The following is a 23,166-nucleotide window of genomic DNA, read 5'->3' on the forward strand; positions in this document are numbered from 1 at the left end:
GGACTCCAGCACTGCTGGCAGTTTAATTTCATGGAATCCTGGAATCTCCTGGCTTGGAAGGGACCCACAAGGATCAGCCCTCGCTTTCCTCCAGCTGATTATTCCAATGATTCCTCAGCCTCTCCTCACATGCCTTCACCATCTTCACAGCCCCAAAAAAGCTCTTTTTAAAGATTTTTAAGGTTGATGTGTCTGACTTGCTCTTTTCCACGTGTTCATGCCTCTCTTTGCCCTTGAGAGGAAGAGTTGCTGCAGGATTTCAGGGTATGAAGCAATCCCTCCTCCAGCAGTGTTTGGACAGTGTTTGTACCTGGATGGAAGCTGGGCTGGGCAGACAGGCAGAGTGCAGGTGCAGGTTTTAGCAGGCCTGGAGCTCTGGGAACGGCAGCCAGGATGAACTCAGCGCCTGTCGTAATCCCCTGGTTTTGTAAGTTCTGTATGTAGTTATTATCAGTGATTTGGGACCAGCCCCTCAGCAGGCCAAGCACTCCCCCTCACTTGGGATTGAGCACTGGAGATGATTAACTAACACCAAAACCCTTCTCTTTGGCTCCTTCATGAAATACTTATTCAGAGGAAGATTCTTTATGTAAAAATTACATCTGTATCCATGTATTTATGCTACAAAGGTATAAATAAAAGTGTCCATGCCCAAATCTCCCAGATTTTGTCCAAGAGGATGTGAGAATAAGGTTTGTTCCCCCAATAATTTTATCAACAGCCCCAAATCAGATTTTCTGGCTGGGTAATTCTTGCCTGCAGTGGGCACCCATCCCACCACAGGTCAGTGTGGTTTCCTGCAGTCTCACACCTTCTTAGCACTGCCTTGGTGGAAATCATCTGTGGTTTGGAACAGGAGCAGCTCACTGTCCCCACTGCTGTGCAGATCCCTGGGGTCCCTGGCAGCTCCAGCAGGATCAGCCTGCACAGGTCACCAGCTGCAGCAGCATCGGGATTTCAACTTGTGTTACTCATTCCACTTGGATTTCAACCCTGTAATGCCGCAGAGTTTTATTTAAAAATAAAATGTGAAAAAAAAAGGAAGAGGAGTAGTTCTTTAAACCATTGTCAGTCCACAGCACAAGCAGCTGAAGGTCAAAGAAAGGCAGGAGAGGCAGTGGCAGTGCCTGGCCCTGCTTCGCCGTGTCCTCAGCACCTGTTATCAGCTCTGTCCTCCCTGCCTGTGCCAAGCAGGGACAGGGCAGCGTCCCCGGGCCATGCGGGGCCCTCGTGTCCTGCTCCCACACTGACAGGGGGAGCGCAGGGGTCACTGCTGCCAGCTCCTGCTGCTGCCAGCCATGGCAGAGCACAGCATAGACCATTCTGGAATATCCCAGCGAGGACCCTCCACACCCTGCGGGGTCTGCAGGGAATGTTCGGGTAGAATCTGTGTGCATCAGCTCCTGCCTGCTTCCTCTTGAGCTGTTGCTGGGCACCACCGGGATGAACCTGGCCCAGCTTGGCACCCGATGGGCATTGACGAGGTCCCTTCGTGCCCCTCCTGTCGGGACTGAGCAGGCCCAGCCCTCTCGGCCTTCCCTCGCAGGAGCGATGCTCCGTTCCCTGCTGGGCCGGGGGGTCCCGGGGGTGCCCAGGGGGTCCCGGGGGTCGCGGTTCGGGCCCGGCCGCGGCCCCGCCCGGCCCTCAGCCCACGGGCATCGCCTCACGGGCATCGCCTCACGGGCCCCGCCCCCGCCGCGCCCCCTCATTGGTCACGCCCCCCCGCCCGGCCCCGGCGGCAGCCAATGGGAGCGGCGCGGGGCGGGGCGCGCGCGGGGCGGGGCGGGGCGCGGGCTGACCCGAGGTAACCCCGATCACACCACCGGGGGGCGTGCCCGGGGCGGGGCCGCGCGCGGCGGGGCGGGGCCGGGCCCGGGGCGGGGCCGCGCGGGGAGCGCCAGGCCGGGGGCCCGCGGCGCCTCCGCTGCACCGGCACCGTGAGGTGAGGGCGGGGCCGCGCCGGGGAACGCGCCGGGAGCGCGCGGGGCAGCGCGGGGGGCTGGCGGCACCGGCGGGCGGCGGCGCGCGGGGCTGGGCGGGGCCGGCCCGGCCGTGCCGCGGGAGATGGCCGGGCCATGCCGTGCCGGGCGGGCGGGACCTGGCCGAGCGCCGCGCCGCCGAGAGGTGGCCGGGCCGGGCCGTGCCGTGCCGGGCCGTGCCGGCGGGAGATGGCGGCGTACCGAGCCGAGCTGGCTCGGGCTGAGCTGAGCAGCGCCGGGCCGAGCTGAGCCGGGCACGGGCGGGGGTCTCCCGGCCCGGAGCCGCCGCTGCAGCCGCGCCCGGTTCCCACCCGGTTCCCTCCCGGTCCCTCCCGGTACCACGCGCTCCGCCCGGGCCAGCCTGGCCGCGCCGCCCCCGGGGCCATCGCTGGCGTGGCCTCGCCGGTCCCCCCGTACCCTGAAACGAACAGCACAACAGCACGTGGGCGGCGGCACCGAGGCCCCGGGGCTGGAGCAGCGGGGCTGGAGCACCGGGACATCCCTCCTCCGTCTCACCCTGGCGGGGTTTCAGCATCCTGGGGAGCAGTTTGGGGCTGGCTCTGCCGAGAGCAGCCCTGAGATGCTCAAAACCAGTGAAGTTTTAAAAGCAGACTGACAGAGCAAAAACAAATTGTTGTTACTGCCCCTCCCTTCTCCGAAATATTCTTGAAAAAGTTTAAAATGAGAAGTGCTGTGTTAGAAAGTATCCGAAGCGTGAGTGGAGTCTGTTCCAGTTTAGCAGGCAGGAAATATTCAGCAAACTGTTTGAGTGATGCCAAAATCTCTCAAAGACAGTGGGATTCAGACAGTCTCGAGTGTTTAAACTGGGATGGCTGTAAATACAAGCTCTTATTTTGGTCTCTGCAGAGATTTTGGCTGGATAACAGGAAGCAGTTCTTCCCCTGGAGGGTGCTGGGCACTGCCCAGGCTCCCAGGGAATGCCAGAGCTCCAGAGTGTTTGTACATCACTCCAGGGATGCTCAGGGTGGGATTGTTGGGCTGGGAGCTGGACTGGATAATCCTTGTGAGTCCTTTCCAACTCAGGACATTCCGTGATTCTGTGATTCTACATCCACAGGTGGAAAGTTCTAGCTAGTTAATTCTCTCCTAATACCCAGCCTAACCCTGCCCTGGCCCAGCTCCAGCCGTTCCTTGGGGTCCTGTCCCTGTCACAGAGCTGCAGCCCCTGGTGAGTGTCCCCTCAGCCTCCAGCTGCTCCTCCTGAGGCCCCTCCAGACCCTTCCCCATCCTTTGGACACTCCATCCCCTTTGGATCTTTCCCGTGCCGTGCAGCCCGAGCCTCCCCCAGCGGTGTGCAATGGGGAAAGCTCATGGGGAGCTTTCCTGCAGAAGGTCTCAGGTTTTTTCTGCAGGTGTTTGGTGAGTGCCAGGCCATCCGGGGCCGGCAGTGAAGCAATGCCCAATGAATAACCGGGGGCAGGCTCAGCACCGGGCCGGGCTCAGCGCTGCTGTGGGGGCGTTAAAACAGCACGGCCAGGGAGCCAGCGAGGCTCTTCAGAGCTGGGGAGCCCCCGGTGCAGGAGCCATCCCTTCCCTCCCGAGCTGGAACTGCCCCCCCAGCCCTGGTATAGGTGAGCACGCTGCTGGTTTCTCTGTGGTCAGGAGAAGCGACTCAGTTGGAATTTGGTTTTAGATTTTTTTTTTTTTTTGCTCCGTTGTTTTCTGTGTTTCTCCAGGTAGGGCTGTGAGAGCACAAATGCATCTCGTCACTTTAAAGTGGTTCATGTTGATCAGTGATGCCACAGCTGCCTGGGCTTTAATCAGGAGACATTTGAATGCAACTGGTTTTATTAATTTCCTTTTTATATGCCATATCAATATGGTAGAAGTTTTACTCTGATCCTTTGAGAGAACGCACTGAAATACTGATGTTCTCTTCACTTGTGGATTTGTCTTTGGAATGGGATGGTTTAGAGGAAAATAGGAAACTTTAATTTCCACCTGTCACTGCCCAAGTTTCATGCCTGGGTGTATGTTACAATATTGAAACTGCTTTGAAAGTGAAGCTGTTGTAAAACTTGTAAAGTCTGGTATTCTTACAAGTGCATTTCGCTGTCAAGCCCCGTGTGTGACTAATGGCAGCAGCAGAGCTGTGGAGGAGTCAAGTGGGGCTTGTTTCACCTCAGGTTTAACCTGACCTGGCACTTGCTGGCTTTGGGCTGCAGAGTTTTCACTGCAGGGACAGGATCTGGGTGTTAAATTCCTGAATACCTGCAGAGCTGGGAGCTGGAGCTGATTTCCCTGGGAGAAGGGAGCACAGCCAGGCTCAGTCTGTGCACATCCAGCTGTGCCTAAATGATTTCCCTGGGAGAAGGGAGCACAGCCAGGTTCAGTCTGTGCACATCCAGCTGTGCCTGAATGTATTTCTGCATCTGAGCAGGCTCAGTGCTGTTACCTGTCCTTCCATCATCTCAGGATTGAGCTCTCAATCTTCATCCTTCCACAAACAGCAGGTTTTTCTCAGTGTCTGCAGAAGTCACCTGTGGGACAGGCTGTTGGCACCTGCAGGAGAGAGTGTAGGGGCTGAGGATCCCTAATTTGGGGTTATGGGGTCTAATTCAGATTATTGAGACAAACAGTGCAGTGGTTCGTGGCACAGGAATTTATCTTGGTGCTCAGCTGGATTTGAGGTGCTTGTGTAAAATGGAACTGTGGCAGTTGCACTTCAGAGAGCCAATACAACATGCAGAAGTGCATAAATATTCTCCTTTATTTGTAAATATACGATACACGCCTTTATTTGTATAAATATAACACACCCCTTTATTTGTATATAGGTAACATACCTGTGTGTTTGTGTATACAGAATATACCTCTGTGTGTGTATAGATAATGCAAGTATATTTATGAGCTATACCTCTATATGTGTATAGATAATAGAAGTGTGATTTTGTGTGTGTAATACACCTCTATATTTCTATGTAATCCACCCCTATAGTTAGATATATATGGAATTTACCTTTATATTTCTGTATATGTAATATACCAGTGTACAGTGAACAGCCTTGTGCATTGCATTCACAGCACTGAAATCCAGAGGCGTTGGTGAGGGGATCTCTGAGAAAGTTCCTGTGTCATTTAGCCCCAGACAATGCTGAAATTAATTTAAATATGAACGAGGACTCTCGGCGTGCTGAGAACAAACCGAGCTTATCGCTCCAGCACAAAGCTGATTGCACAACCCCAGCAGAACTCCTGGCTCTGGGACTGGGCTCCCAGGGCTTGGAAGTGCCTTGGGAAATGGACCTGAGTGGGGTTTCATGGATAACAACTGGGTTTTTTTGGAGCTGACTGGGACAAACGAGGTGTGGAAGTTGTGTGAGCGTGGCAGTGCCTGGCCTTGGGTGGATGGTTTCTCATGGAGTATTTGAGTGAGACACTTCACTTCCTGATCCTCTACTTGCAAAAAAAAATCCTTGAAACTTGCTTATTAATATATTAGTTATTGAAATTAGAAAAGGTTTTTTTCAATGAACTGGAGTTGAAGATAGTTTGGCTGCTTCCCAACCTCTTTGGCGCTGGTGATTGTGCCAACAGTAAATCTGTCTGGATGAAAATCTTTAGGAGTGATCTGATGCCAGGATAAATATCCACATAAATACTCTCTGCATCTTTGTGTGCACAAACAAAATTGGGTTTGTGCTGTCTGAGCAGCTCAGGTAAAGAAATCTCCCTGCATGGTTTGGCTTACACATCACAGGTGGGCAGGGAAACTTTCTGGTCATGCCTGCCCTTCTTCCCATCTCTACCCTCTAAAAAGGGTTTTTAAAATGCTTTTAATGCCCGTGTCAGACAGATATTTTTGGCTTTTCAGTTACAAAATGGTTAATGATACCTCTGTCAAATGAAGTGCCCGTGGCCCCAGGGCAACTGGAGTTTGTGGGAGGAGTGATGTCAACACAGGATTTGATCTAAATAATTCAGCCAAGTACCTTCATGGCAGAAGTGCATGAGCCAGTTGGATGAGTTTTTAGCTCTCAGTTACTGATGGAGAGCAGGAGTGTGGTGTTTAGGGATTGCCCTGGCTATGAATGCTTGTCTGGGCCCTCATTAAAGCCCCATCATGTCCCATTTGTGACACCACGGGCCAGGTTTTTGTGCCGCTGTCTGATCGTGCTCCATCCTTGTGCTCGTGGCTGTAATTAGCAGGGCTGAGGAGGTTTTCACTGGGATTTACTCCTTGGGAGTCAGCTGGGATCAGCCAGCAGGTGACAGGGAAGGTTTGATATGAGCAGATAGTGCTGGCACAACCCCTTGTTCCTTTTAGAAACAGAAGTGGCAGGTGGGACGGGACACTCAGGTCTCTTGGAAGATTCCGGAAGGATGGACCAGCAGGAGGTGCCACAGCTGGACTTGGGCACTGCAGGTTGAGCTCCTGGGTTAATCTGTACCTGCAACAAGCAAGCCAGTCCCTGTGGTGTCCCTGTGGATTTTCCAGGATGGTTTTGATGCTATAAACAGGAAAACACACATGCAATATGCTTCATTACAACCCTCATGTTTACTTCCTAATTCTTCTCTTTTCCAGTTCGTTTTGGAAGTGGCTCTCTGCTCAGATTGCGTGGATATCCAGAGGTCAGTGCACTCCTCATTTCCTAAAGATGTGTTTCCAGCTGGGTGTAGTTGTCATGTAAGTGCAGCAAAGCCAGGCAGAGCAGGGGATATCAGATGTTTATTCCCCATCCCACCTTCGTGCTCTGGGGTGTTCCTTTGTTTTCCACGTCTCTCATGGCTCTTTCTCAGTTGAAATTATTTTTTTTATTTTTAAAAAAATGCTTTCCTTCCCTGCTGGAACACTGGAACAGACCCATCCCTGGAGGTGTCCAAGGCCTGGAATGGTGGAAGGTGTCCCTGCCCATGGCAGGGTGTGGGATGAGATGGGATTTAAGGTCCCTTCCAACCCAAAGCAGTCAGGGATTCTCTGATGCTGTGATTTGTGATACTTGGAGTTCCTGCCTTTGTCTGTAGGTTTTGGGTCTGATGTGTGGGGTTTTCTTGGTGTTTTTTTTTCCTTCAAATGACTCCTGCACCCTTGTCTGAGGTGGGAGGTTGTGCAGTGAATCTCAGAGTCCTTGTGCCAACAGGGAAATCAGTGCTTAGAGCAGAACTGTTTTTGATCCCGGACTCAGGATTCAGCTCCGACCTTTTAACATGCATTTCCCATCAGTGAACCTTGCTTTGCCCTCCTCTTTGTCCTCCAAGGGCAGCTCTTCACCTCAGGCTTGATTTCTTCCTTTTCTTTTGCCTCTCCCAGTGTTGAGAGCCCAGTTTGGGGGAGCCATGGAGGAATCTTCTGACGCCAATAAAGCCCTGGACGCGAGCGCTCACTCCCGCTTCATCATTGGCTCTGTGTCAGAGGATAACTCAGAGGATGAGACCAGCTCCTTGGTGAAAATTGATCTGCTGGAGGAGAAGGAGAGGTCTTTGTCCCCTGTGTCTGTCTGCTCCGATTCCCTCTCGGACCTGGGGCTTCCAAACCCTCAGGATGGCCTGGCCAGCCATATGAGGTATGGATAAACACTCCTCCAGTCTTGTTACCCTGTCGAATCCAAAGATAATCCAGAGGTTCAGCTTTTTAATCCAAAGGTTCAGCTTTTCAATCCAAAGGTTCAGCTTTGTACCCGTGTTTGGCTTCAAATGTTTTCATTGTGCCAAGACACACTCCAGCATTCTGTTTTTAAATGGCCTCTTGTATGTTTATCTGTAGGAAACCCTTCAATTTTCCTTTGGTTTTAGTGAAGTATTTGTGCCTAAATTCCTTAAGCACCTTGCCTGTCTTGTCCTGGCTTTCAGGCAATGGAAGTTCTTCATTGAGATATTTAAAGTTGTCACTTGTGTGTGGTTTTTCTGGGCCCTCTTTGTTGAGAGCAAGAACAATATTTGCTTATTTTGTCTTTGCTTTAAATGTAGCCAAAGAATTGGCAATGGGTAGGATCATGGAATCTTTTTTTTTTATTATTATTTGAATAGGGAAAATTGTGATGGTTATAGTGAAAACTGGAGCCCTGCAGTGTGGTGATAAACCAGGATTTGATGTGGTCATTGCTGTCTGAGCTCAGGGTTGGCCTCAGGGCTGCCCCACTCCTGATCCTTTGTGAAGGAGCCATCAGCTGGGCTTTGAGGTCGTGGTGATGGTGTTTCCTTGTCCAAAGCCCCCTTTGTTTGTAGGTGTTGCTGATTTGCATTCCTGTTGGATTTTCCCTGTTGTACTCAGAGCACTTTTCTTGTACAGATCAGTTTTTCAGTGCCTGGTCAGTCTTGCTTCACTCTCCCATGTATCCTTCATTTGTTTGCCATGAGATCTGCTCTTTCTGCTGAGCCTTCCCATCCCTGGAACACCCAGGACAGTGTGAATCCCACTCCAGTTTTTACTGGACAACCCCTCAGTGCCTTCTCTTTGTTGCTTTTGAAGGAATTCTTGATTCCAGAAAGGTTTGCTGACCAGTGGTAGATATTTATCCAGCCAGCTAATCCTTGTTCTGGTGTTTCTTTGCTTGTGCAGGTTAAGGAATTGTAACCTCTCCTGTTTTTTGGTGGTTCTCAGGAGAACACAGAGTCCCAAACTCCCAGATTGAGGCAGGAGGGGACATTGGTCTGTGCTGGACAGAGCTGTGGTGCAAATTCAGGTGGCCCTTGCACAACTGATGCAAAACCTTAAAGCAAATTTACAGAGGGTAACTTCTCCACAGCAATGATCTGGCAGCACAAAAGGTGATTTTGAAGCAGGAAACTGTGACTATATATATCTTAGGAACAGAAGGAATTGGATGAGCACCTAACCACAGGTTTGTAAATGACAATATCAAAGCAAGGAGCTCCTGGGACAGTGACACAGAGCCTCAGTGCAATAGTGCAACCTTGGGCACCTCTGTTGTAACCTGCTTACTTTGGCAGCCCCTTTGGGGAGCTCTTGACTTTTGAGTCAAATTGCAGAGAAATGCCAATTCAAATAAAAAAGTTGCAGCACTGTGGGCTGTTTTTCTAAGATAAACTCAGATGAGCTGAAATACTTTTCAGGATGGTTGTCCCTTTCATCAGGACATTTCTAAATCGTGTTTACAGATGGAGAAACTGAGACAAAGACAACAGCAAAGACAAGTTCAACAACTTGCCTGGAGTCACTCTGTGACAGTTAATGGAACAGAGGTGCTCCTGCTGCCAGCTTCCTTTTGGTGATCACATTTGTAAAGTGACAAAGGTAAATTCACAGGTGGTTCTGTACACTTTGACACAAGGTGCAGGTCCAAGGGAGCATATCTCTTGCAAGAAGCTGGCAGAAAAACTTTCCATTTGCAGGTGATTTTCCCCTGGGGTTAAAACAGAGATGGCTCCTGTGTGAGGTGAGGGGCTTTGCTGCAGAGCAGCAATATTTAATTATGATTAAAGTGCAGGATTTACTCAGCTGCCAAAGGGTTTTGAGGACACCTTGTTGATCTTGTGAAGTGTTCAGAGGGTTTTACATGTTGCACTTTTAAATAATAAAACCAAACCTGCCATTTTTTTCCCTTTTTTCTGCCTGTGTTGTCTCTGAGCTCCAAAGTTTCTGTCAGAATTTCCAGCCAGTCCTGCTGGGATACAGCTCTGTAGTGAGCTGTTACAGAGGTGCTGTGCTCCTTTCTAAAGTTTTAGTGGCAGATGAAATAACTCCTCCATCAATGACACTTTGGGCCTGTCTGTTTTGTTTAATAAATTGTTGTTGATTATTACTAAATTTAATTTCCAGCTTCCGAGACGGTATCTTGTATCAAATTCTTGTTTAAAATAGAACAAAACCTGGATGTCTTCTGGTGTTTGTCCATCAGGGCTCTGGTTTCATAAGCAGTGACATGGGTGCAGAGTCACCTGACAATCCACTTGTATCAGCTGAAAGACAAATTTTTGGATGGAGTTCAGCTGTTACCTCATATGAAGCCCACAGAGTTTAGCTCATTGCTCCTCACACTGCTTGGACTCCTCAGTGTATTGTCCCAATAAATTATGGAGATGCTTCAGCAGAGCTAATCATCTGCTAAAGGAAATTTGGACAAATGCCTCAATTTTAGTAGTGGTTGAGTGTGCCCAGCCTGGCACTGGGACAAGGTGCCTGCCTAGAAACCAGCCCTGGAGTGACTGCACAGAGTCCTGGATGGAATGAAAGATCCTTTTGAGCCCCTTCTGAATCTGAGAAATTCCTTTCCAGCCCAGCAGTCTGTGGCTGGGAGGCTGCACTGTGGAGCACTGATGCTGTGAGATTCTTGGTGCTGCTGTGGTTTTTGTACAAATGTGCTGGGGGGTCTGTGGGGCTGCTGCTGCCTTGGGGCTGCTCCACCAAGGATTTCTCCTCTGCCTTGGACACTTGTGGGGAGGGGGCAGCCACAGCTTCTCTGTGCCAAGCCCTCACCACCCTCACAAGGAAGAATTTCTGCCTAATTTCTAATCTAAACCTGCCCTCATTCAGCTTAAGGCTGGGCTTCATTCACCTGGAGTGAAAAGCTGATTTGCTCCTGTGTGTTGAAAGGCAAGGAGGTGGTTTGGACTCGTGGCTGTGCCTGGTTGTACTGATAACGTGGCAATTACAGCTCTCTCCTTCCCTGAACAAACACACTCTATACCTTGCATGCCTCTCAGAAATTGTATCCTTATTTTGGTGTTATTTTACTCCCTTTAACCTCAGTTATCAGAGGAGATGTCCTCTCCAAATTCATTCATTTGTTGGGAGATTTTGCAGATTCCTGGCTGAGCTGGCACAGTGTGACAGCATCTGCCACGTGCTCCCCTGATCCTCCTGATGATAAACAATCTTACCTTGGGTAAATTTAATGTGAGACTCCCCACCTACCCCTAAGTCTGGTTTAAAAAGGTCCATTCTCCTGTTCCTGCAGATCAGATCTGTTCAACACTTGAACCTGAGAGCACAGGGAGGGCTCCCTGCCAGGGACTCAATTCTGTTCCACTCCTGGTGCAGAACTGTCCTGTGCTGCTGCTGCTGCTGTTCACTTTTATCTTGGTGCCAGGAGAGTGTTGGGCTGTTTGCTGCTCCAGGAGCATGTGGAATTTTATACTTCATGAGGATCTAAAAGTAAAGCTCTTTTGGTACTTTGTAGGTTTAGGAACTGGAGTATGGGTATTAATTTGATTTAAATGTGGCTGTTTATTTGGACTGATGTTTGGATATTGTGAGTATCAGGATGTTGCTTGTGGACTTGAAAGGGAAATCAGTGATTTGGGCTGTGTGTCCTGGGAATGGTCCAGTTCCAAATGATCTGGCATGGCAGGTAAACAGCCAGGTGTGTGGTTAGGAACTTCTGGCAAACTGTTGGCACTTGGTTATTTGGGAGGAATCCTGGCAGCTTGTACCCATTTGGGCTCTGTAAAAATTCCTGCTTTAGACTAAAGACCTGCCTGGACTGATGCTGGGATTCTGTGTTAGCATGGAACAGAAATTATTTACCAGGCAGTGCAGAGAGCTGCATCCTTTATTTAATTTCCTGAAATCCTGAAGGCTCAATTCACTGTCAGAGCTGAGCCAAGTTTCATTTGTTTTGACCTCCAGGTGAAGCCCTGGTTTTGACAGTGCTGAAGCCAGTTCTGGCACTTTAAAGCATGGGCAGAGCTGTCTTGGACAGAGTGCAGGTTGCTGCCTCCAGTGCCTGTTGCCTGAGGGTAGGGAACCATTTATTCCAGCTGTGGAATTTTGCATCCCTGCCTGGACAGCATTTCTGCTGGCTCCTTCCCTCTGCCTGCCTGGGAAATCAGATGCAAGGGCAGAGCTAAAACTGGAGCAGATCTTAGGGAGGCTTCAGCTGCCTGAGTCTTATCACCCAGATCGAGTGTGTGCTCTCATCATATTTACAAAAGCACAGAGCCCAAATGATGGGGAGAGTTCTCCTTCCCACACCTTCCCAGGCCACATCCTGGGGGAAACAGCCCCCAGTCCTTTCTCTGGGGAGCTCTGTGTGTGTGTGTGTGCTGCAGAGCTCCAGGCTGCCTTCCACACCAGGCAGCTCATGCATCCCTGCCTCTGGAGCACACAGAAGGTGACCCAGAGCCCTGGCATGTGGCAGTGCTGGGATCAGTGCTGGCTCCTGGCTGGGATGTGCCTCAGGTACGTGTCCCTGAGCTGTGGCTTTTCCTTGCAGGGAAAGGAGAGGAGCAGCACAGCCTTTCCCTTTGTCTGGGGAGGGGGTGGGTTCTGGGGGGGGTCTGGGGGAGCACTGTGAGCAGGAAATCAGCTCTGTGCAGCTCTGTGTGCTGGATGGGCAGCCCTGGGTGGGTGACACATCCTTGTGCAGCTCGTTTTGGGAGGGATGCTGCAGCAAACCGTGGCCATTGATTTCTCAGCAGTGAATTCAGCTGGCAGGGTATTTTTAACCAGTGCTGAAGCTGCTCCTCTGGGTGTGCTCCTCCAGCAGCAAATCGTGGCCATGTCTCTGCCAGCAGTGCATTGGTGGAAGGCACAGGGAATGTTTCTAACCGTGTGTGTGGATTTGTTTCCTTGCAGACACAATAGGCAGAGCCTGCTTGGGTTGGGGGCTGCAGGTGGGGTTTTTGTAAATGGGGAATTTGATGGTTGGGCAGCTTGAGATGCTTTTCCAAGAGGAGCAAAGGCTGGCAAGTGAAAGGCATTGAGTTCTGGGGTAGCTCCATGGTGCTGGGGTGTTCCTGTTGCTCAGATCCCTGGCTCTGGTTGAGTTTGGATGCTGGGGTGTTCCTGTTGGTTGAGCTCTGCTCTCAGATCCCTGGCTCTGGTGGGGTTTGTGTGCTGGGGTGTTTCTGTTGGTTAAACTCTGCTCTCAGATCCCTGGCTCTGCTGAGGTTTGTGTGTTGGGGTGTTCCTGTTGCTCAGATCCCTGGCTCTGCTGAGGTTTGGGTGTTGGGATGTTCCTGGTGGTTAAGCTCTGCTCTCAGATCCCTGGCTCTGGTTGGGTTTGTGTGTTGGGGTGTTCCTGTTGGTTGAGCTCTGCTCTCAGATCCCTGGCTCTGGTGAGGCTGGGGTGTTCCTGTTGGTTGAGCTCTGCTCTCAGATCCCTGGCTCTGGTTGGGTTTGGGTGCTGGGGTGTTCCTGTTGGTTAAACTCTGCTCTCACATCCCTGGCTCTGCTGAGGTTTGGGTGCTGGGGTGTTCCTGTTGGTTAAGCTCTGCTCTCACATCCCTGGCTCTGGTTGGGTTTGTGTGTTCCTGTTGGTTAAACTCTGCTCTCAGATCCCTGGTTCTGGTTGGGTTTGTGTGTTGGGATGCTCCTGTTGGTTGAGCTCTGCTCTCAGATCCCTGGCTCTGGTTGGGTTTGTGTGTTGGGGTGTTCCTGTTGCTCAGATCCCTGGCTCTGGTGAGGTTTGGGTGCAGACTGAGGCTGCCCCCACCCCACAGCACAGTGTCCCTGTCCCCTGCTGGTCCCTGGATGTGCCTGGAGCTGGCAGCAGTGGCACTGCTGCTGGCCCTTGCTGTGTCACTGTGTCACCTGTCCTGGCCCCAGCAGGGAGGTCACCTCCTGCCACCAGGTTAACGTGGACACTTGTTCCTTTTCTGAGTGATCCCCTCCTGGCTGGCTGCATTTTGTTATTCTGTGCCCCAAATCAAAGCTGTGCTGCCTGCCTTCCACCAGGACAGATCCAAATATCCCCAAATTAAAATTTACCAGCTGCTGTGCCTAGTTCCACTCCAGGTTTTACCATCAGGGCACTGCTGCAGTCACTGCCCTTCATTATCCTGCCTCTACCCCCAAATTTGCAATTTGTGTGTGCAGGGCCAGGATTTGCACTTTGATGATCCTTGTGGGTCCCTTCCATCTCAGGATGTTCCATGATTCTGGCACTGAGTAAAAGTAAACATTCTTCCTTCCTCCAGTGATGTTACTGGGCCCTGCCATGCTGTAACACTTTTCTTGTGAGGATATTTATTCTTCTACACAAGAATGCACCTTTTTAAACCAGCTTGTGAGGATATGGAGGGATCTCATCTCCATCTCATAGGTGGGAAACAGGCACAGAAATCTGAAGTGCCATGTCCAGGGTGTCCCAGCTCCCAGTGGTGTCCAGTTTGATGTGCCAGCTCTGTCACACTGTGAGTGTGTGCCTGCCCCAGCTGCCTGTGACATTGCTGTGTGCAGCCCTGGAAACGCTGGCCCTGTCCCCTCCCACCCTCCTGGAAATGAAATCCTGCAAGTGGAGAGAATTCCTGGGCTGGCAAAGCCAGGCTGAGCCCTGGCCCCTGGAGCAGGATCCTTGTGGGTGCTGATGGAGGGTGAGGGAGCTGTGCTCCCCATTCCCAGTGTGCCCAGTTTGGGAGCTCCCCATTCCCAGTGTACCCAGTTTGGGAGCTCCCTATTCCCAGTATGCCCAGTTTGACAGCTCCCCATTCCCAGTGTGCCCAGTTTAACAGCTCCCCATTCCCAGTATGCCCAGTTTGGGGGCTCCCCATTCCCAGTGTGCCCAGTTTGGCAGCTCCCCATTCCCAGTATGCCCAGTTTGGCAGCTCCCCGTTCCCAGTATGCCCAGTTTGGCAGCTCCCCATTCCCAGTATGCCCAGTTTGACAGCTCCCCATTCCCAGTATGCCCAGTTTGGCAGCTCCCCATTCCCAGTATGCCCAGTTTGGGGGCTCCCCATTCCCAGTGTGCCCAGTTTGACAGCTCCCCATTCCCAGTATGCCCAGTTTGGGGGCTCCCCATTCCCAGTATGCCCAGTTTGGCAGCTCCCCGTTCCCAGTATGCCCAGTTTGGCAGCTCCCCATTCCCAGTATGCCCAGTTTGGGGGCTCCCCATTCCCAGTATGCCCAGTTTGACAGCTCCCCATTCCCAGTGTGCCCAGTCTGGGAGCTCCCCATTCCCAGTGTGCCCAGTCTGGGAGCTCCCCATTCCCAGTATGCCCAGTTTGGGGGCTCCCCATTCCCAGTGTGCCCAGTTTGGCAGCTCCCCATTCCCAGTATGCCCAGTTTGGCAGCTCCCCGTTCCCAGTATGCCCAGTTTGGCAGCTCCCCATTCCCAGTATGCCCAGTTTGACAGCTCCCCATTCCCAGTGTGCCCAGTTTGGCAGCTCCCCATGTGCAGTGTGCCCAGTTTGGCAGCTCCCCATTCCCAGTATGCCCAGTTTGGGGGCTCCCCATTCCCAGTGTGCCCAGTTTGGGGGCTCCCCATTCCCAGTGTGCCCAGTTTGGGGGCTCCCCATTCCCAGTGTGCCCAGTTTGGGGGCTCCCCATTCCCAGTATGCCCAGTTTGGGAGCTCAGCATTCCCAGTATGCCCAGTTTGACAGCTCCCCAGTCCCAGTGTGCCCAGTTTGACAGCTCAGCATTCCCAGTATGCCCAGTTTGGGGGCTCCCCATTCCCAGTATGCCCAGTTTGGGGGCTCCCCATTCCCAGTATGCCCAGTTTGGCAGCTCCCCATTCCCAGTATGCCCAGTTTGGCAGCTCCCCATTCCCAGTGTGCCCAGTTTGGGGGCTCCCCATTCCCAGTGTGCCCAGTTTGACAGCTCCCCATTCCCAGTATGCCCAGTTTGGGAGCTCAGCATTCCCAGTATGCCCAGTTTGACAGCTCCCCAGTCCCAGTGTGCCCAGTTTGACAGCTCAGCATTCCCAGTATGCCCAGTTTGGGGGCTCCCCATTCCCAGTATGCCCAGTTTGGGGGCTCCCCATTCCCAGTATGCCCAGTTTGGGGGCTCCCCATTCCCAGTATGCCCAGTTTGGCAGCTCCCCATTCCCAGTATGCCCAGTTTGACAGCTCCCCATTCCCAGTATGCCCAGTTTGACAGCTCCCCGTTCCCAGTGTGCCCAGTTTGACAGTTCCCCATTCCCAGTATGCCCAGTTTGGCAGCTCCCCATTCCCAGTATGCCCAGTTTGGGGGCTCCCCATTCCCAGTGTGCCCAGTTTGGGGGCTCCCCATTCCCAGTATGCCCAGTTTGGGGGCTCCCCATTCCCAGTGTGCCCAGTTTGACAGCTCCCCATTCCCAGTGTGCCCAGTTTGACAGCTCCCCATTCCCAGTATGCCCAGTTTGGGGGCTCCCCATTCCCAGTGTGCCCAGTTTGGGGGCTCCCCATTCCCAGTGTGCCCAGTTTGACAGCTCCCCATTCCCAGTATGCCCAGTTTGGGGGCTCCCCATTCCCAGTGTGCCCAGTTTGGGGGCTCCCCATTCCCAGTATGCCCAGTTTGCCAGCTCCCCATTCCCAGTGTGCCCAGCCTGGGAGCTCAGCATTCCCAGTATGCCCAGTTTGACAGCTCCCCATTCCCAGTGTGCCCAGTTTGGCAGCTCCCCATTCCCAGTGTGCCCAGTTTGGCAGCTCCCCATTCCCAGTATGCCCAGTTTGGGGGCTCCCCATTCCCAGTATGCCCAGTTTGGGGGCTCCCCATTCCCAGTATGCCCAGTTTGGGGGCTCCCCATTCCCAGTATGCCCAGTTTGGCAGCTCCCAGGCTCGGAGCAGCCGCGTTAAGGCTCATTACGTAACCTGTGGCTGCTGCTGTGCCTGTGCTGCTCAGCTGAGAGAGGAGGGAGGCTGGGCAGGAGGCTGGGGAGGGAGGCTGGTCCCCTCTGCTGCGTCACTGCCAGGGTGACACGGCCGGGGGAAGCCAGGGACAAAGGTTGGGAGGGCTGGAAGTGGCGCTGCTCGCAGCAGGAGCAGCGGGAGGCTCCTTGCAGCTTCTCCTTCGGCTGCAGAATCCGAGAGCTGCAGCTGCAGAGAGGAGCTGTGAGCAAGGCTGAAATCCATGAATTGCTGCCCTCAGCCAGCATGGAGGATTCTGCAGAGCAGAGTCAGGAGATGAGGTACCACATGCTGCAGAGGTAAGAACACACACGTGTGCCTGTGTGCCCTGCTGGGCTCGGAGCTGGAGATGCTCGCTGAGTTTTTGGGGTTGGTTTTGTCCTGTGGCTCTCTGGGCATGCAGCCCCTGACAAAGATGCCAGCTCAGCTGGGGGATCAGGGTTTTTCAAGTTGGGGGTTCTGCACAACTCCCACCCCCTGTGAGCTCTGAAGGATTAAAAAGCATTTTGAGAGTAACTCCATCACAGAACGTGGCAGTTGTGAGCGGGTGATTAATAGGGATGACAGTCACAAACTCAGCATTTATTCTGTTTTGTTTAGAGCTCTGTGCTTTCTTCCTTCCTGTCCAGCTTCTGCCTCATCTTGTCCTACAAAAAAACCCCAAACCCAACTCCTCAGTTTTGATTACAATGTGCAGCCTGTGATTATTGATAAATAAATGTAACGTTCTTGGCATGCTCACAGATCAGACTGTAGCTGTTGCTGTCTGTTTGTTGCATCCTGGATGATGAACTCAGGCTCTGTTGACATTTTGCCTGTGGCACTACCTTTGTGTGCAGTAGTTTCTTGGTGGGACAGTTCACAGACTCTCACCCTGGGATTTTTGTCTCTTCTTATTTTCGTTGGGACTGCTGTCAATAAACCTGTAATGCACGAACCTCCCTCACTCCTTGGACTGTGCTCCTGCCTTGCCAGGCAGACTCTGACCCCTTAAATGCACAAATTTAGTGGAAGTTCCACCTTAACTGCACATTTCTCTCTTTCTTGCCTGTTGACTCCTGTTCTTGTATTCCCAGGCTGAGTTCAGGAGTGTGAGAACTTTTGCTCCCACATTCCAAGTTTGGTGACAATGTCTGGAAATGCCTGGAAGAGGGGAAAATACAAGGGAATGAACCTGTGCACACAGAGCTTGTTCTTTGCCTTTCCCTGGCTCTTCTCTGAGATAAGATACTCAGGAATTGGTCTGACCTGGCAGAGCCATTTCTGTGTCCCAGGGAGTGACAGGGGTGGTGTCACTGTGCTCCTGGTGAGGTGTTAAGGAGGGTCTGTGTTCTCTGTGGGTAAATCAGGTTTTCTGAGGGATTCTGAGCATTCCAGCAGGGATGCTCCAGCCCTGTCCTGGGGCAGGTGCAGCTCCTGGACTCCCTGGCTGTGGTGGTTGTGAAAAGGAAATCTGTAGACCTGCCTGGGCTTTTCCTGGTGTTGTTTTTCCCTTTGTGCCCTTCCTCAGCAGTTCCAGTTGCTCTCTGCTGCATCCCATCCCATTCCCAGTGGAATTACTCAATGGAGCAACCCTTCAGCAGCTGATTAGGCCAGAGGTTCCATCCAGAGCCCAGATCTGCCAGTGACCAGCACCAACCCCTTGGTGCTCTCAGGGCTTCCCAAAGCTTCCCAATCTTCATTCCTGCAAAGAGTTCTGCCAGAGGCAGGGCAAGAGCTTCCCTGTGCTCCTGGGAAGGGAAACTGTTAGGGAAAACAAACCCTGAGGTGAGCAGAGTGCCTGTGGAATAAAAAGTGTCTCATTAATTCCCAGTGTGAGGAGCAGCTCTGTGCTTTTCCCTGGAGTTTCCTCTCACAGACTCAGCTTTGTAAACTTTAGCAGACCAAGGGAAGGGTGAGCTGTCCCTGTGTTGATGCTGTGGAAGCTGCAGCAGAAGGAGGGGAAGTGGCTGTGCCATTCCACACAGCAGGGCTGTGGCAGGGCACAGGGCTGCTCTTGGCAGGCACAAAATTGGCTTTCTGTGTCTGTAGTAGGAGCAACGTGATGCATTTGTCCTCTGGCTCTCAGAGCTTTTCAGGAAGGTATTAAAGACTGGGCAGTGGGAAACTCTTGGAAAATGATTTCCATAGCCAGTCTGCACCTGGAGATAAATTTGCTGTGCTTCCCAAGAGGATTTCCTTACAGAATCTGATCTTTGTAGCTTGTTTTGCCAAAGCCAGAAATCACTGTTGTTTTCAGCTTCTCTAGGTGGATTGAAAGCAATCTGGTGGAGCACTGTTGTTCTGTGTTGGGCAACAACATACAACAAAAGCAATTTTACCTATTTATGTTTTGGCATAGCTGGAATTTTTCCAAATAACCTGAAATTTTTGCATGGAAATAACTGAAAAGTAGTTTAAAAGGAGTCATCCCTGTAAAACTGAGGACCAGCCATGAGGGTCTGGAGGCAAGGAGCGATTCTGCTTGGGAAATGTGGTTGAAGAGAAGTTTCACACTGTTCACACACTTTCTCCTGCTGCACTGAGGTTGTGTTTTTGTCTGTCCCCATTTCCTCAGGCCCAGCATGTCTGGTTTGCACCTTGTCAAGCAAGGCCGGGACAGGAAGAAGGTGGATGTGCAGCGGGACTTCACCGTGGCCTCCCCAGCAGAGTTTGTCACTCGGTTTGGAGGGAATAAAGTTATTGAAAAGGTAACTCCTGACATTTTTTAGCATATTGCAGCTTCTCTCTGAGCCCTGACTTGTCTCTCTCTGTGGCTGTATGTTGCAGGTATCAAATTACTGATATTTCTGAGCTTGGGAGCTGTGCTTCTGCCTGGAATCTTTGTGTTTCCTTTTTCCATGTGATAAACAAACATAAAAAACCTGTGAGTGAGCCACAGCACCTCTGCTGATACAGAAGGATTCCTGGACAGATAAAACAAAACTAGACTGGAAAAACACTAAGAAATGTATTTAAAAATGCATAATAATTTGATTTGAGTCCTGCTCTTTAATCCAACCAAGGTATAACTCATGGAAATTTTCTGATGAAACAAGAGCTGCTCTCTGAATTGACAGATGGGCCACGAGCTGGGGGCTGGCTAAGGAAACTGCACAGCCCCAAACTGGGCAGAGAAAAAAACTCCTTTCATGATTGTTACTTGTTTTGTGCTATTTAGACCCTATTTCATCCCAGCTTCTAATGCACCCAGGTCCTGATAGCAAATAATGGCATTGCAGCAGTGAAGTGCATGAGGTCCATCCGGCGCTGGTCCTACGAGATGTTCAGGAACGAGAGGGCCATCAGGTTCGTGGTCATGGTCACTCCTGAGGACCTGAAAGCCAATGCAGGTGAGCTGGGGAGCTGGGGAAGGGCCTCAGCTTTGTGGGGAGGCAAGGAATTAATCTGATCTTTTAGGGATGGGATGTTCTGGGGCAGGTCAGCCCTGTGGAGCAGCTCAGGGAGCTGGGAGGGCTCAGGGAAAAGGAGAATTTCAGAGCAAGTCCTGCAGCCTGAATGGGAGCTCCTCTGTTTGCAGAGTACATTAAAATGGCAGATCACTACGTGCCCGTCCCAGGAGGACCCAACAACAACAACTATGCAAACGTGGAGCTCATCCTCGATATTGCCAAGAGGATTCCAGTGCAGGTGAGAAGTGCCACAGACACTGAGCAATCTTTCCTTCAGGAAGGAGTTGTGCCTGGGGAGCAAGGCAGGACAAAGAATCTGGAATTCCAAATTAGCACCCAAAGGCAAGCCATGTGACAGTGCTGTCCCAGGATGAGTGTCTGCAGGAGAGGGAGGTTCCCTGCAGCCTTGCACTTCCCTACACCCAGCTCCTCCTCAGCAGCCTGCTTGCACTTGTGAGGTGCAATTCATCCTTTAAATTCAGCATACCCAGCTCAGAGGCTGCTCTGGCTCCTGGGTGTTTGAGGCTTTTTTCCATGAGGAAAAGAAAGACTTGGAGTGTTTGCATGTGTCTGTTTCTGCTCACTTGTTGTATTCAAACAAAGAGCAAATTGTTTCTTTCCTCCTGCAGGCTGTGTGGGCTGGCTGGGGCCATGCATCAGAGAACCCCAAACTGCCAGAACTGCTGCACAAAAACGGGATTGCTTTCATGGGTGAGGAGATGGGCTGCTCATCTGGTGTCTGCTCCTTGTTTGAACTGGGGAGGTTTAGGGGGATAGAAAATCCTGAGTCCAAGAGAGAGCCATGGGGAATGGTCTGCAGTGCAAGATGGATGGGCTGTTCTTGTATGGGAGAAGGGGAAAGCTTTCCAAAATAGCCTTTAATGTTGAGATAAAAAAATCAGAAAAGATTCCAGTTAAACCAGATTGTCCCTGTTCTCATTTTAAAGAGGGTTCAGTTTTATGGGAAGAGTGGAGTTTTTCCTGAATCAAACTTCTGGATATTTCCCTGGTGTGTGATACCCCTTGTTCTCTCTCTCTCATGCATTGCCTTTGCTCTTTGCAGGTCCTCCCAGCCAAGCCATGTGGGCCTTAGGAGATAAAATTGCTTCTTCCATCGTGGCTCAGACTGCTGGCATTCCAACTCTTCCTTGGAGTGGCAGTGGTAAGAAAAAAATTGTCCTGTGTTTATCAAGATCATCCTAATCTTTTTTTCCCTACAACATGTCTAATTTTTAAGAAGCTCCATGCTCAAGAGTGTGTTCCAGGAGATGTTCAGGGCTTCCCCTTTGTGCTGTTTGCCCAGCACAGCAGTGAGATGCCTTGGAAGCAATGACTTTAGGGATGGAATGAGCCTGGAGGTGGTGGGAGAAGCTGGCAGTGTGCAGAGGAGGGATGAGAAAACGTGGAAGAGGTTTCCTAGAGAGCAGCTGATGCTCACAGGCTCAGCTGGCACACCCAGGGCTTGGAGGCTCCTGCTGCAATGGAAGGTGTCCCTGGATCAGGATGATCTTTAAAGTCTCTTCCAACCCAAACCATCCCATGATGATTCTGTGTAGTTTTGGAGCCCATACTCTGCTTCCATGAATTCCTCTGTTTCAAAACACTGTAAATAACAGCCTGCTCCTCACAGCTAAATGGAGCAGGATAGAATGGATTATTGGATACAAAATTTACTCCCAGAAATCAGGAATGTCTGTTTACCTTTCCTAAGGGCTCCCAGGGTTCCTCAGGCTGCTGTGCTGTCCCACAGGTGAGTTCTCCCAGGCTGGCAGCAGCAGGAGCTCAGAGGGGATGTTTGTGTTGCAGGTCTGCGAGTGGACTGGCAGGAGAACGATCTGCAGAAGCGCATCCTGAGCGTGCCCCAGGAGCTCTACGAGAAGGGCTACGTGAAGGATGCAGATGATGGCCTCAGGGTGGGTCTGAGGGGGGTTCTGGGGGGGGTCTGGGGGCTCACACAGCTGCCCTGGAGCCTTCTCCTCATGGCACCACAAACTGGAGCCCCTCTGCAGCCCCACAGCTGGCTCTTGGCACTGGGAGCTGATCGGTCACAAACCTTTGGGACAGCTGGGTGAGGGCTGGAGGGAGAGGCAGGGTGTGGGACCAGGGTTGTGTGGCATTGAAGATGTCACCTGGTTCATGTTTAGTGCAGGAAGGAGGTGTTTTAGTAAAAACCCACAGCCACACACTTGGCTTCTTTGGGGTTTCTCCTTGAGGAGGAGTTTTGGAATAAGAAATATTCCTGGCCCAATACAGGATTTGGAGTTTTCCTTTGTGAAGAGTGGGAGTGGGGTGTGTGATTTTCCTTATGTGATTTCCATCTTTCTGTATTATACAGAAACTTTTCTATGAATTTATAGATTTAATGGCACTGAAGCACTGACAAAAGATTTTGTGATCACTTGGACAGGTCAGAATTCTCTGTAATCACAAAATCCCTGCTGATTTTTCCAGCTACAGGCACTGTCTCCAATGGGATATTTCTTTTCTATCCCATTGGTTGCTAAACAGTCAGATATGGAAGCTTGGGTGTGAATCAATAGGGAAATAATGATCTTTTCACTGGGTTCTGCTGCCTTTTTGTACTCACCCTGTTGTTCTGCCCATCTTGCCAGGCTGCTGAGGAGGTTGGCTACCCTGTCATGATCAAGGCTTCTGAAGGAGGAGGAGGAAAAGGAATCAGGAAAGTGAACAATGCAGATGACTTCCCCAATCTGTTCAGACAGGTGATTCCCCCACTGCTCTGTGCTGCCTTGTTCTAAATGTTCAGCCTGGGTGTCTGTGAGACCTCACACCAAACACTCTGCCTGTTCCTCCTGTCCCTGCTGCAGGTTCAAACTGAAGTGCCAGGCTCTCCCATCTTTGTGATGAGGTTGGCCAAGCAGTCCAGGCACCTGGAGGTGCAGATCCTGGCAGACCAGTACGGCAATGCCATCTCCCTCTTCGGCCGGGACTGCTCCGTGCAGCGCCGGCACCAGAAAATCATCGAGGAGGCTCCAGCCTCTATTGCAACCTCAGCAGTGTTTGAGCACATGGAGCAGGTGAGAGTGGCTCTGCAGCTTCCCCTGCCCTGGCCAGGCTCCAGAAACAGGCAGGACTTTGTGTTTTTATTTATTTTATTGAATGTTTTAAAGGAGCAGTGGAGGGTTGTGTGTGTGTCTCGAGCTGCTTTGTGTGGGCAGCCACTCACATTTCCACACTAAATCTCACCAGCAGCTCCTTTCAAAGATCTGTGCCCCCAAAAAGGGAGGGAAGTGTGTTTTAAATGTGTGTTACCATATTAAAAGCAAGTTTCAGGAGTTGCCTAATGTTGAGTGTTGCAAATCT

At 51.5% G+C, this 23,166-nt stretch overlaps 1 protein-coding gene across 3 annotated transcripts in view; it reads left to right on the forward strand.

The window, feature by feature from the left end:
- The first annotated feature begins 1,883 nt into the window (after positions 1-1,883).
- The window catches only part of ACACA (acetyl-CoA carboxylase alpha), a 108,207-nt gene continuing 86,924 nt past the window's right edge, over positions 1,884-23,166 (forward strand). Inside the window, exons 1-11 of one of the 3 annotated variants that reach the window (XM_033078023.2) lie at positions 1,884-1,942; positions 6,529-6,575; positions 7,255-7,507; positions 19,008-19,140; positions 19,644-19,782; positions 19,971-20,080; positions 20,472-20,553; positions 20,906-21,004; positions 21,649-21,755; positions 22,455-22,565; positions 22,671-22,880. In XM_033078023.2, coding sequence (XP_032933914.1) covers positions 7,281-7,507; positions 19,008-19,140; positions 19,644-19,782; positions 19,971-20,080; positions 20,472-20,553; positions 20,906-21,004; positions 21,649-21,755; positions 22,455-22,565; positions 22,671-22,880 — 1,218 coding nt within the window. In that variant the 5' untranslated portion in view covers positions 1,884-1,942; positions 6,529-6,575; positions 7,255-7,280. Of the gene's footprint in view, positions 1,943-6,528; positions 6,576-7,254; positions 7,508-16,460; positions 16,750-19,007; positions 19,141-19,643; positions 19,783-19,970; positions 20,081-20,471; positions 20,554-20,905; positions 21,005-21,648; positions 21,756-22,454; positions 22,566-22,670; positions 22,881-23,166 lie in introns of those variants that run through there. The other 2 variants (XM_033078021.2, XM_033078022.2) reach the window with 2 other exon arrangements.

The sequence above is a fragment of the Catharus ustulatus genome, chromosome 22 (genome assembly GCF_009819885.2).
Source record: "Catharus ustulatus isolate bCatUst1 chromosome 22, bCatUst1.pri.v2, whole genome shotgun sequence".
Taxonomy (NCBI): domain Eukaryota; kingdom Metazoa; phylum Chordata; class Aves; order Passeriformes; family Turdidae; genus Catharus; species Catharus ustulatus.